Source organism: Podarcis raffonei, chromosome 2 (assembly GCF_027172205.1).
Source record: "Podarcis raffonei isolate rPodRaf1 chromosome 2, rPodRaf1.pri, whole genome shotgun sequence".
Taxonomy (NCBI): domain Eukaryota; kingdom Metazoa; phylum Chordata; class Lepidosauria; order Squamata; family Lacertidae; genus Podarcis; species Podarcis raffonei.
In genome coordinates, this window is record NC_070603.1 from 2,120,536 (window position 1) to 2,133,039 (window position 12,504).

General features: G+C 47.3%; 1 protein-coding gene across 2 annotated transcripts in view; it reads left to right on the plus strand.

Annotated features, from left to right (window-relative positions):
* The window catches only part of RAPGEF3 (Rap guanine nucleotide exchange factor 3), a 51,636-nt gene that overhangs the window by 679 nt on the left and 38,453 nt on the right, over nt 1-12,504 (plus strand). Inside the window, exon 2 of one of the 2 annotated variants that reach the window (XM_053369739.1) lies at nt 484-702. In XM_053369739.1, the coding sequence (XP_053225714.1) occupies nt 484-702 (219 nt within the window). Of the gene's footprint in view, nt 1-483; nt 703-9,818; nt 10,471-12,504 lie in introns of those variants that run through there. The other variant, XM_053369747.1, reaches the window with a different exon arrangement.

A 12,504-nucleotide genomic window follows, 5' to 3' on the forward strand; every position in this document is an offset into this window, starting at 1 on the left:
AGCTTTTGCGGACCAGAGTCCATGGAAGAAGGACGAAACGGCACCACTTTTGCCAGACGCCCGGCGCAGCCACCATCTATATTGGCTGGCAGATGAATGAGCCATGAGAACGGAGGCATGCTAGAGTTGCCAGCTGTGAGCCAGGAAGCCCTGAATTCAGATGTCACCCTTAATATCGCTTAAGTGGTAGCCTTAGGCCAGGAAAACTGCTCTTACCTTCTGTCCCTGGAGTTAAGCAATTTCACCCACCTTGCAGGCTTGTCGTTAGGAGTATTAAGACAGTGTCGGCAACGTGCTTTAAGCACCCTGGAGTGCTGTGATATTGCAGTAATACAGAAATATAAATAACAACAATATTACAGTACTGCTGTTGGGGGGGGGCAGAGGAACTCCTAAGAAGCCTAGCCCTCCCATTGCACAGGCAGAATGCAGCATGAGCAAAATGCCTTTTTTATTTTCTCACTGCTTCCTTTGCTCCCCAAGGTGGCATGGAGGGGACAGGGAAGAAGGTGGAATGTCGGGCTTCTGCCTGGTGACGTCTCAGACTTGCCACAGCTCCCCAAGGGGCTCATGGATCCCATCCCAGAAGAAAGTCTTCTCGAAGTGATTTGGAAAAAGATGCACTTGTTCCGCAGCTACAGCTATCAGATCCAGCTGGAGGGGCAGGTGGGCAGCGCCCCCAGGATCCAGGGGATCCGATGGGTGAGTACCGATGCTCTGCAGCTGGATGCTGCGTCTCAACAGGTGGTTTTTGTTGTGACTGGGTAGGCAGGTGGCTCTGACGGACAGGGAAGCTTCTCCTGACCCCAAGTGAGCATGTGGAGCCAGTCAGGATAAGCTACCTGTTTGTCATTATGCCCAGAGCTGGTTTTGCAGGCTGCTGTGAGTCAATGTGATAGCAAAACCACTGGCACAAACAGGGCCAGGGTTCAGCATGTTCTTGGCTCCAGAAAAGACATGAAGCCGTTTTCCATAACCGGAATCTCTCTCTCTCTCTCTCTCTCTCTCTCTCTCTGTATAACCTTTTAGCACAGGGCTGACAAACACTCTCTCAAGTGTCTCCTGGACCAGCGTTCGTAGCACCCAGCCTGTCCACTTTACTTCTTTGGTCGCAATTGTTTTCAGTGCTGTACTCTGCAGAAGTTGTGTGGCCACTGGCTTTGCTCCGTTTGTCTCTTTCCACACACACCCTTTCTAATCGTGGCAATGTAGCAAATGGTTAAAGCCACTGGGCATGCAGTCTTTGTTTTTCACATTTGTACCTTGCCTTCTTCCAAGGAGCTCAGTTATTCTACACTGTATCTCTGACAGGACATTAAATAATATGCACACGTCTGTATATGTCTACTCAGAAGTAAGTCCCACTGAGTTCAAAGGGACTTGCTCCCAAGTAAGTAGGGACAGATGCCAATCCCAAGGAATTTTGTCAGAGATGTAAGCCCTGTTGAGGTCTATTCTCTACTGCCCCTTAGGTTTTGGAGTTCTAGAATTCCTACATGGACTGCACATTAATTATTATTATTATTATTATTATTATTATTATTATTATTATTATTTATTAAGCATTTATTTAGAGTTTCTGAGTATGCAAAGTGCTCTGCATACCAGCTCAGTAATCTTCAAAACCACCATGTAAGCTAGGTCAGTATTACCCATAGATTGCACTAGTCTAGGAATGAGCAGGCTAATGCATGTGGAGAACATAAGACAATCCTGCATATGGGTAGAAGCTGTGCTGTGTGCAGACCTATTCAGAAGCATCAACAGGACAAATGTTTAGAAGGTATAGGAGCAAATGTGTCCTTTGGGTCCTTAAGCCCTGGGATCCCTTGCATTCACACACAAACCATGCTGGATCACACAAACTGCTTAACATCTCCAACCCACAAGGAAAATCATTAGAGTTTAGCTGTTTTGAGGTGGATCAAGACTGCTTATCCCTACCTTCATCAAAGGGACGTGGGTGGCACTGTGCGTAAAACCTCAGCGCCTAGGACTTGCCGATCGCATGGTCGGCGGTTCGAATCCCCGCGGCGGGGTGCGCTCCCGTCGTTCGGTCCCAGCGTCTGCCAACCTAGCAGTTCGAAAGCACCCCCGGGTGCAAGTAGATAAATAGGGACCGCTTACCAGCGGGAAGGTAAACGGCGTTCCGTGTGCTGCGCTGGCTCGCCAGATGCAGCTTGTCACGCTGGCCACATGACCCGGAAGTGTCTGCGGACAGCGCTGGCTCCCGGCCTATAGAGTGAGATGAGCGCACAACCCTAGAGTCTGTCAAGACTGGCCCGTACGGGCAGGGATACCTTTACCTTCATCAAGATCTAATTACAGATGAGATTGCTTACTCCCACAGGTATGCACATATGAAATCTGGTACCTTCCACTGAATTTAGATTCCTTTAAAAAGAAATCGTTCATTTTTTTTTTTTAGAGTTCTAGCTTTATACTAGTGTAGTATCTATAAATCAGTTGCATGGATTGAACCAGAGAGATAACACATGGCTTTGCTTTTTAAAGCCTGCATCCAACGCCATTGGGCTTCTTTACATCTGCTTGTGTGAAAACATAGTTTGAAATGTAATCTTCACTATAAAATAAAAGCTGGGATTGCCAGGAATCTGAGATGGATCAATGAGTCATGGGGTTCATGAACAGCCTTACCTCTTGCAGTCCTTTGCTTCTGATCATAGAATTGCAGAGTTGGAAGGGACCCCAAGGGTCATCTAGTCCAGCCTCCTGCAATGCAGGACTCTCAACACATGGTCCCCAATTAAATTTGGAGCCATCCCGGACCCCCTTAGCTTTGGTGGCAGTTTTTAAAATTGTTGTACCACTGTGCTCATTGGTTCATTGCCATGGTACATCTGGACCAAATGAGATTCCCGCTTATTGCTAACTGGTCTACTCCACCATCCACCCCTTTGAGATGATGGATTCCTTTCCTGGTTCTCTGGAGGAAGCAAGCAATCGGTGTCAAGTTATAACAAGCACAAGTCACTTTATTTTCCCTCTTTTATTTTAGTGCTAGCAGGCAAGGACGCCACTCCCTGCCCCCAGGACTCCAGCTTAAATGCTGCTGCTGTTTTTTAAACATACCCTTTTGTCTCTAGAATTTGGGAAGTTAACAACAGACCTCTAGAAGAAATGGGACAGTGACAAAATCTTGTCCCCATGCCCTCTCCCTCTTGGACTCTACTGGGACGGGAGACTGTCTTGGATGACTTTGGGCAAAGCCTTGTCACTTGGCCTCCCCTCTCTCACAGCCCTGCCATAAGGCAAAAACTGGTGAGCTGATTTCCTTGGAGGAAGGGTGGGATACCCATCTCTAACAAGCAGGAAAATAAATGCAGCCAATAGCTTGCATCTGACCAGTATGTGAGAGCACTTGAACTTGCTTTCTGAAAATACGAGTCTTCCTTTGCAATCCAAGAGATGAGAAGGCAAGGTGTCAATACTCAGCGGTGAAAGACAAGCACTTGGTCTCAGAAGTGCCCCCACACTTGGTTATTATTTCCAAAGCTGTTTTAGCAGACCAGGGTTTTCACCTTGGTATGAAGGCAACCAGGAGTGGATGAAGGCAACCAGGAGAAATGAAATCCCTTTCATTTATGTCCCACTTTTCCCCCAAGGAACTTGAAGTGGCATACATGCTTCTCCACCCTCCTCATTTGATCCCCACAAGAACCCTGTGAGGTAGGCAGGGCTGAGAGGCAGTGTCTGACCCAAGGTCACCCAGTGAGCTTCATGGCCAAGTGGGGATTTGAACCCTGGTCTCCCAAGCCCTAGTCCAGCACTGTACCACACTGGCTGTCAATGAAGCCGTGCAGCATACGTCAACATATGTAAGCAGACAGATCCTCAAGTCCCTGAGTTCTAGGAAGACGTTCCAAAACCAAGCAAACAGTCCTCATTCCATACAAGCCTGCTTGATCACCAGCCCAGTCGGCCATACAATCAAACCCAGAGGAAGGAGGCTCCCCAGGGGAATTCTTGACTGTTCTCTTTGGTCTGAGGAAGGGCGATGGCCTTTTGGGGACAGAAGTAGCCAAACATAGCCAGGAAGAAAACGGCAGGCCCCAGATTTGGCTGGCTGCCCGTGCAGGCCGGATTTCTGGCGACAGGCAGACTCTCTTCTCCCTGCGGCCACGGGCAGGAAAGTGGGGGAGGTGACAGCCCCTTAGGAAGTTGCTTGGACGCTCAGAGCTGGCGCTGCCTGCCGGAAGAACAGCTGTCCTGATCAACAACACAGGGGCTGCAGTTGTTGGGGAAGAGTGGGGTGGGGATGTAAACAATGGGATACCCCAAGGACACAATTGGGGCTGATGCTGTTTCAACTTGCTTGCAACTTGCTTGTATTGGGAAATCAGAGAGGTGAGGAAGGCAGGGTGCTGGAGCTTGAGGATGCTGCCTTCAGAAGACAGAATCCAGCCGCTCACTGCAGTAAGTGGGAGCAGCAACGAATACGGCTTAAATGCAACTTATCAGCTGTCTAATCCTGGGAATCTGGGAATGTTATTTTGTAAGGGCTAAAGGCAAACATATGGGATAGGAACCAAAGGTAGAAACAACTTCAGATTGTGCTTGTTTCCGACAGCAGCTAAGAGCCAAGTCCCTGGTTCATCTCTTTCCTTTTCCATGAGTGAATGCAGCAGCTAGCCCTTTGGAAGGTCCATAGCTAAGAGCACATGCTTTTCATTCTGAAGGCCCTAGGACCACCTTCCATATCTTGTTAAAGGATTGATGTAGCTGGTGTGGGGAAAGACCCTCTCTGCCACAGACCCCTGGAGAGCTGCTGCCAGTCAGAGTGGACAATACTGGGCTGACCTGTAGTCTGACCTGATGTAAAACAGCTTTCCATGTTCCACAAAGCCTTAGCCCCCCTTTCTGTGCAAAATAATACCAGCCCGCCTTGCAGGAATGTTGTAAAGATTCACCAGCTCTGCTGCTGTGGTTTAGAGTCTGCACAAGGTGATACAGGGCTCAGCTCTGCAGTAGGTTTTCTGGAGGTTGTGAGGGCACAGCTGCTACCTGTTACTTCCGCTCCTCCCAAGCAGCAGATGGTGTGGCTGGGTTTGTATGAGGCAGTACTCCTAGGTGCAAAAATATCTTTATCCACTAGCTGACACCTAGATTTTCATATGCAGAGAATTAGGGTGTGTTTATGAAGGAGCCTTCAGTTGTTTTGAGACCTCGTCTCATTACTTGAGTCTGAAATGGTACAGTCTGGTCATCACTCCACCTGTTGTTGGTGACCACTAGTCCTCTTTAGTACCATGAGGATACAAGGAGCCCATCTTTCAGGACTACTGTGTGAGGATGAAGAAGAGCCAAGCTTAAGGAATCCAGATACAAACGAAGAGACAGCTCTTGCACCTTTAATAGTTGTGTTGGAATTTAAGCAGGTGTAGCAGGCATGACAAGCTACACCTGTTGAAATTTCCTCTTACACACAAACATTAGCTGGTTCAGGAGGCCCCTGGCCAGTGCAGCCGAGATACACATTATATTGGACAGGCTCCCATCTTTGCCTCGTGGGAGTTTAAAGACTCTCTTGCTGACATGGAGAAAAATCTGGATAGCAATCAGATGTGTAGGCAAGGAGGAGCCGGTGTGTCTTGCGCTTTCTGCTTCACTCAATTGATATCCCGTCTCAGCAGCTAACAGTGCAATCCTCTGCATGTTTATTCAGAAAGTGTGCATAGGACAGCTCAGTTGGTGGAGCATGAGACTCTTAACCTCATGAACATGGGTTTGAGCCCCATGTTGGGCAAAAGATTCCTGCATTGCAGAGGGTTGGACTACATAACCCTCACGTTCCCTTCCAACACTACAATTCTAGGATTCTAGGAATGCAGTCACCAAGAAGGAAGATGAGCAATGGTAAAAGGCAGCCAGCCCAAATGTGCCTGAATGTGTGGTGATGATCCCTTCCAGCTTTTTCTGCATGCACTGCGTTGGGACCCATGCGTGGATGATGGGCTGCCTTCAGATTGGTGAGTCACAGTTGGGCAGGTGTGTGGTGAGGATACAGGCAGCTTTTTCATGCCAAGTCATCCTGACTGGCAGCAGCAATACAGGGTCACAAGCAGAGGTCTTCCCCAGCTCTGCTCCCAGAAATAATTTTAGCCACGGAATGTCATGTTAGGTATTGATGCCAAGCATGTACTCTGCCACTGAGTTATGGCCCTGAACTGCACTATGGCAAACCTGTCCCTAGAATTTGCTACTACAGATGGTCTGCAACATTCTCAGGGTCCCCTAGAGGCCCAGAGGGTGATGAGATCAGCTACTCTGCTGAGTCTAGAGGCCCCTTAATGGTCCTCGCAATACAGTACTGCCACACCTACTGAGTCATAGCGGGCAAAAGGGTTCTCTCTCTCGTTGTTTGACTAGACATGTGGGATGGGATACACCAACCTTGTAATCAACCTAGGCTAGAACACTGGCATTTAAAACAGTAAACATGTATTTATTTCTAGAATATAGTACCTAGAACAAGTAGCCATTTCATGCAGAATACTAAAAGAGAAGTTCAAATATTCTCACCCAGCCTTCCCTGGCTTGGTGACTTCCAAATGTTGTTGGACTCCAAATCCCATCAGTCCCAGCCAGCCTGGCCTGGGGCAGGCATCCCCAAACTCGGACCTCCAGATGTTTTGGGACTACAATTCCCATCATCCCTGACCGCTGGTCCTGTTAGCTAGGGATGATGGGAGTTGTAGTCCCAAAACATCTGGAAGGCACCGGCTTGAGGAAGGCTGCCCTTACGTCACATAACGAACCCTGAAAAAGCTACCTTTACTTAGGCTTTCATTATCCCTTCCATTCTCATTCACTGGTCACCTCCAGTACTGACTTTGCAGGAGACATTGAGCTGCATAGAGGAAATTTAGGTTTGTGCCATTAAAGTGGATTGCAGTGTTCTGGTGCAACAAATCCACATTAAAAACAAAAACCCACAACAGGCTTTCTTGCCGTTAGGAAAGTGACCAGTGGACTGTACTAAAAAGTGTGGGATAAACAACTGATTAATGGGAAGACATGTAGCTACTGTGCAAGCAAACCAAAGCGAGTGCTCATTGTTGCATAACCACCACATAAGTAAACCAAATGCTCAGTGAATACAGGGTATCATCTAACCTTGTGTGTAAGCTTTGTGCAAGTGAAGGAGGGTGAATGCTCAATGAACAGGTCTTTTGGATGAGCTCTCTCTGTCCCTCCCTTCTTCCCTCTCTGATTCTGCCTCTCTCTTTCCCAGCAGCCTTCAACTGTCTTCTTGAGAGACACGGTCCACCTGTCACTCACTCTAACTCCAGCCCACATTCCATCACGCTCCCCTGCTGTCAAACACCCTTCTGCTCCCTCTTCCGTTACACTGCCCATGTGGGACAGGTTCTTTTGTTTCTCAATGTGCACCCACTCGCACTCTGCACACAGAACACTTGCATGCCAAGGATTAAACTAGCGTAGAACTAGGACCACTAAGAGGGGTCCTGCTGCACTGGGGACAAAGCCCCCCTGACTCACATTCTCTACTTTTTACATGACTATGGGAATCTGCTATCTGGCCAGCCCTTCCATTTCTCTCCCCCACTGCCCAGTCTGTGGTGAAACTGACAGTGCTAGGAAAGGCTTGCCAGTTTTGTAGCTGTCTCATCAGTTTTGTGTGCTCATCAGGAGTGGGGAACCTGGTGCCTTCCAGATGTTTAATTAGTCATTCATTTGACTAAGTGGATTTATATAATGCTCAATCATCTGCAACCTCAGTCTATGGTTTATTGTTGCTGGGCTCCAGCTCCCTTCAGTTCCAACCAGCAGAGCCAATGGTCAGGGATTATGGGAAATTGTAGGCCAACCATATCTGGAGGGAGGCAGGGTTCCTACCCTGTGTGTACACATCCCTGCCCTTTTAAAGAGAGGGCCTTTGAACGAGCCATGGGAAATTGAAAAGGCATTTCCCCAATCTGGTCTGTTTAGTCAGAGAGGTCACCTGGTAGGCAGGTAATGCAGAAAATGGAGAGGGGTGAAGGTCACACACTGCCCAGAATGTCACAAAACATGCCATGATGGAATTGCATCTGAGTGAGGCTACAAGATATTATGAACCATCATCTAGGGAGGCAAATTGGGGAGTGCCTTGGACCTCACTATTTGAGACAAGCTATTTGAGACATTTGAAGCTCGAAAAGCTTTATTTGTGAATGGTGGTAATACTTGTAAACTGAAAGGGGGTGGGGAGATTACAGAGTGATAATTAAAGCACCTTTAAGGTGCCCATTTGGCTTTGACCATTGTTGCATCTGAAACCAATGTGCATCTCATGTGGGCTTTGCATTTCAACTTACACAGTCTCACCCATTGTAGTGGCACAGCTGGAATCAGCCCATGCACCATGGCGTATCTTTTACAACAGCCTTTTGTTCTACTGTTGTTTTCTCACACTTCATAAATGTGCTGACGTAAGTGATTCTGTGTGCTAAAAATGGCTCCTCTCTTGCCTCTTTGAGTCCACATTCCTGGCTGGTGCCAAATTTGCTCCAAAATGTTTACAGATACTCTGAGGGGGAAGGGTCTGTGGTGGAAAGATAAAGATAAGTGTAGTTGCTTCAAGGGAAGCAGCACTTTGGTTAGACTGGGGAAAGGACTAGATGTGTCCTATAGTGGTGGGAATTAAGGAAACATGTTGCAGTGACATTTGGGCTGTGACCATGGTTGTAAAAAGATATTGCTAAACAGGTCAAATCAGGTGGACAGCATTAGCTTGGGAGAAACCTCTGGTTGGAAAAAGTGGGTCTTTCCATAACTAAAAAGATGGCCAAGTACAGGTGATGTGTTGTCCCAGAAACTAAATAGCCGTACCGTACATCTTTCTCAAAAGGGTGATGCCATTCTTCTCCCCTTCCTCTGCCTGTGTGTGCGTGTGGAAAAAACAACAGACTGGCTGTCTCAAAGCTGGTTCTGAAAGTGATAGAGAGAAGCTATGGCTAAAGTGCCCCCCCATTGTTGGGGAGCAGGGTCTGATGGAGTGTTAGTGTTGTGAACCTTCCATTTCGAGGTGAGACGAGGCAGTGGCCTCTGAGTACCTGGAAGGGGTTGCAGATCAGGCTTTTGAGGAGCTCACCACCTCCTGCCCTTTGAGAGCCAGTGTGATAGTGATTAAAAGTGGTAGACTCTTAACTGGGTTCGGATCTCCGCTCCTCCACCTGCAGCTGCTGGGTGACCTTGGGCTACTCACACTTCTCTGAAGTCTCTCAGCCCTACTCACCTCACAGAGTGTTTGTTGTGGGGGAGGAAGGGAAAGGAGATTGTTAGCTGCTTTGAGACTCCTTAGGGTAGTGATAAAGCGGGATATCAAGTCCAAACTCCTCCTTCTCCTCCTTTGTTGCACACTTGGCACCTTCCTGCCTCCCCCACTGCACACTCTCCAGCCACTGTGCTACTGCCACTGCCTCTGGGTTGCGGTTGGTTGGACGTGCATGATGGGTGGGCATGTGATAGAGGGTGAGGCAGCAGAGGGGGCAGCATTTCTGTTTTGTCTCTCCCGACAAAATGTTCTGGGCTGGCCCTGTTCTATCTTATGCCCAGCCTGTATACATATGCAAACAAAACCTTTTATCACAGAAATACCATAAGTCTCCTGTGACATTTATTCCAAAGGAAGCAAACTCATGCCCTCGGTATGTACTGGGATCATCTTCCACGTGACAGCCCTTTATGTATTTGAAGATGGCTGTCTTATCGCCTCTCGGTCTCTTCTTTTCCAGGCTAAACATTCCCAACTGCTTCTCATAAGGCTTGGTTTCTAGACCCTTGAACATCTTGGTTACCTTCCTCTGAACATGTTCCAGCTTGTCAATATCCTCCTTATATTGTGGTGCCCAAAATTGGCCACCATATTCCAGGTGTGGTCTGACCAAGCCAGAAGAGAGTGGGACTATTACTTCCCTTGATCTGGACACTATATTTCTGCTGATGCAGCCTATGATAGCATTAGGGTTTTTTTACTGTTTCATCACACTGTTGACTCATGTTAAGCAAGACCCCAAGATCCTTTTCACATGTACTGTTAGTAAGCCAGGAGTGGGGAGCTTGGTTTTTGTGTATTTTTGAATCAGTAGCCAACTAAATTTGGCCACATGTCCAAACAGAGTGATCTGATTCTTAATTCCTTGGCAAGCAGTCGCCTCCTGCTTGGAAACAGGACTGATGGAGTTAATTGCTGAAGCTTCATCCCAGGCTTTTCTAACAGTCTGGCTAAGAAACAGGTCAGACTGGTCCTCTTCTGGCCAAGCTTTGCCCCTAGGGTGTCTGGCATGTGTGGCTACAGAGTAAAATGCTACATCTCCAGGATATGGCAGTGAAGAAGGATCTGCTGCTTCCAAAATAGCAAAGCCTGCGTCATCTTTTATGAAGCTTGGACCCCTTTCTGCAGCTCCAATGGTCTCAGTAGGCATTCACCTGCCTGACCCCGAGGTAAGGAGAGGGAAAATGGTGCCGTTCTCTGTCTCCCTTGAAATTCTAAATATCTATTTAAAATCCGGTTATTTCCTTGGAAAGAAATACCTCCAGGTGATTTGGCCTAAAGGCACAGCTGGAAAAAAAGTGGGTAACTGATGGTGCATTGATAATTACTGGCTACTTTTGTTTTGCTGCGGAATTACTTGTGAAAGTTCCTCTGCCACCTCATCACACCTGATCAATAATGGTTTGGAAATAAATCAGTGTTGGCTTATCTTGCAGTTTACCATGGTTTTCCCTGCTGGGTGTTTGTTGGTGACTGCAGTGGTTCTAGAGCAAAGACGGTTGGGCCACAGGCCATTGTCAGATGACCTTCACAACTCCATCCTCATGGAAAATGATTAAGGGGGCAGATGCTGGCTTTTATTTCTAGCGTGGTAATGAAATGTGACTTAATCTCCACTGAAAATCCGGTGTGAGCCTCATAGAAGTGAAATGCTTCTTTAGCACTGTGGTGTAGTGGTTTGTTTGTGGAATTAGACCAAGAAGACCAGGTTCAAATTCTCATAAAATGTGGGGCTGACAGCACTATATGCCATGGCCCCGATCTGGTGGAACGCTCTGTCCCAAGAGACTAGGGCCCTGTGGGACTTGACATCTTTCCACAGGGCCTGCAAGACGGAGCTGTTTCACCAGACCTTTGGTCAAGGCACAGTCTGACCCCCTCCTTCTGTAATCCTCATAGAACTCTAGCCCAATGGTTGCCATTAATTTGATTCTGAATTGACTTTATAATGTATTTTAATTAACTGACTGTGATTTTATGTAAATTGTGCTATTTTTACTGTTGTTAGCCACTCTGAGCCCGGCTTTGGCCAGGGAGGACAGGATATAAATTATAATTATAATTATAATTATAATTAATAATAATAATCTTGAGGTCCTTGGAGAAAACACAGGAAATAATATATAAACTAAAGTGAACACAAGGGTTATCAAACTTGAAATATACCATTGCCTGATTAAGGTGTCCTCCCTTTAGGTTGATTTCAGCTGTGCAAAAATTGCCCTTTTAATTCTGAACTTTTCGGGCTGGCAAGCTTTCAACAGCTAGCATTATAACTGAGAAAAAGCTGGTTTTCATTAGCGATTTATATTTAGGCTTTATAATTGTTGTTACCCATTATGAGCCCACAGGACTGGGCAGCTTAGGTGTCTTATCACATGGAACTTCCTGTACCAAAACTGGCTCACTTATGGCAGCAGAAAGTAGCTTCTGTGGCAACAGAACTTGCTGGAAAGCAGCTTTGTGTCATGGACCTGCTGGATGCAGAGAAATGGTGAGAGGCAACAGCTAGGGAACCCCCAGGGGAAGAAGGCTCAGAGCCAGGGGACTGGTGGTGGAATGACAATGTGTGGTCAGAAGAAGAGGAAGAAGACTGGGAGGAGGAGGAGGTGTTGGTAACAGGGTTTAGTGAGCAGGAAGAGGCTGTGGCAGAGAGCAGTCCAGAGTTAGAGGCAGAAGTGGAGGCTGGAGAGAAGGGACAGAGATGAGGCAGGCTGCTGAAGAAGCCAGGGAGTCTTCCCTTCCTGCTGTGACCAGGTCTTATCCCCACTGGTCTCCCAGAACACAGAGAGGAATGAAGAGGGCAGAGCAAAGAGAGACAAGATGAAGGAGCCTCAGGTTGCTCAGAAAGGACCCAGGAGAGGAGCCTTAGAGTCCTTCAAGACTTCAGTCCTTGCAACTGCTTTACTGGGACAAGACCTACTGGGAAGAGTTGCTGGGATCACTAGGCCTGAGCTGTTTTGTTTGAATAAAGAGTTAACTTAGTTGACACTGAGTGTTTTATTTCTGACCTGCTCCCGACTCCAGCTCCTGACACTTTGTTTGTGGCTAAGGACTATTCCATGCCTCCAAAATATATTATTTCTTCTAATAGCAAACTCAGGTAGTGAGTGATGACGAAAATGGAGCCAAAGTAGGGTTTTTGAGAAACAAGAGGAATTTATTAGCATGCCCTGAGCAGCCCAAGGCTTGCAGTAATAAGA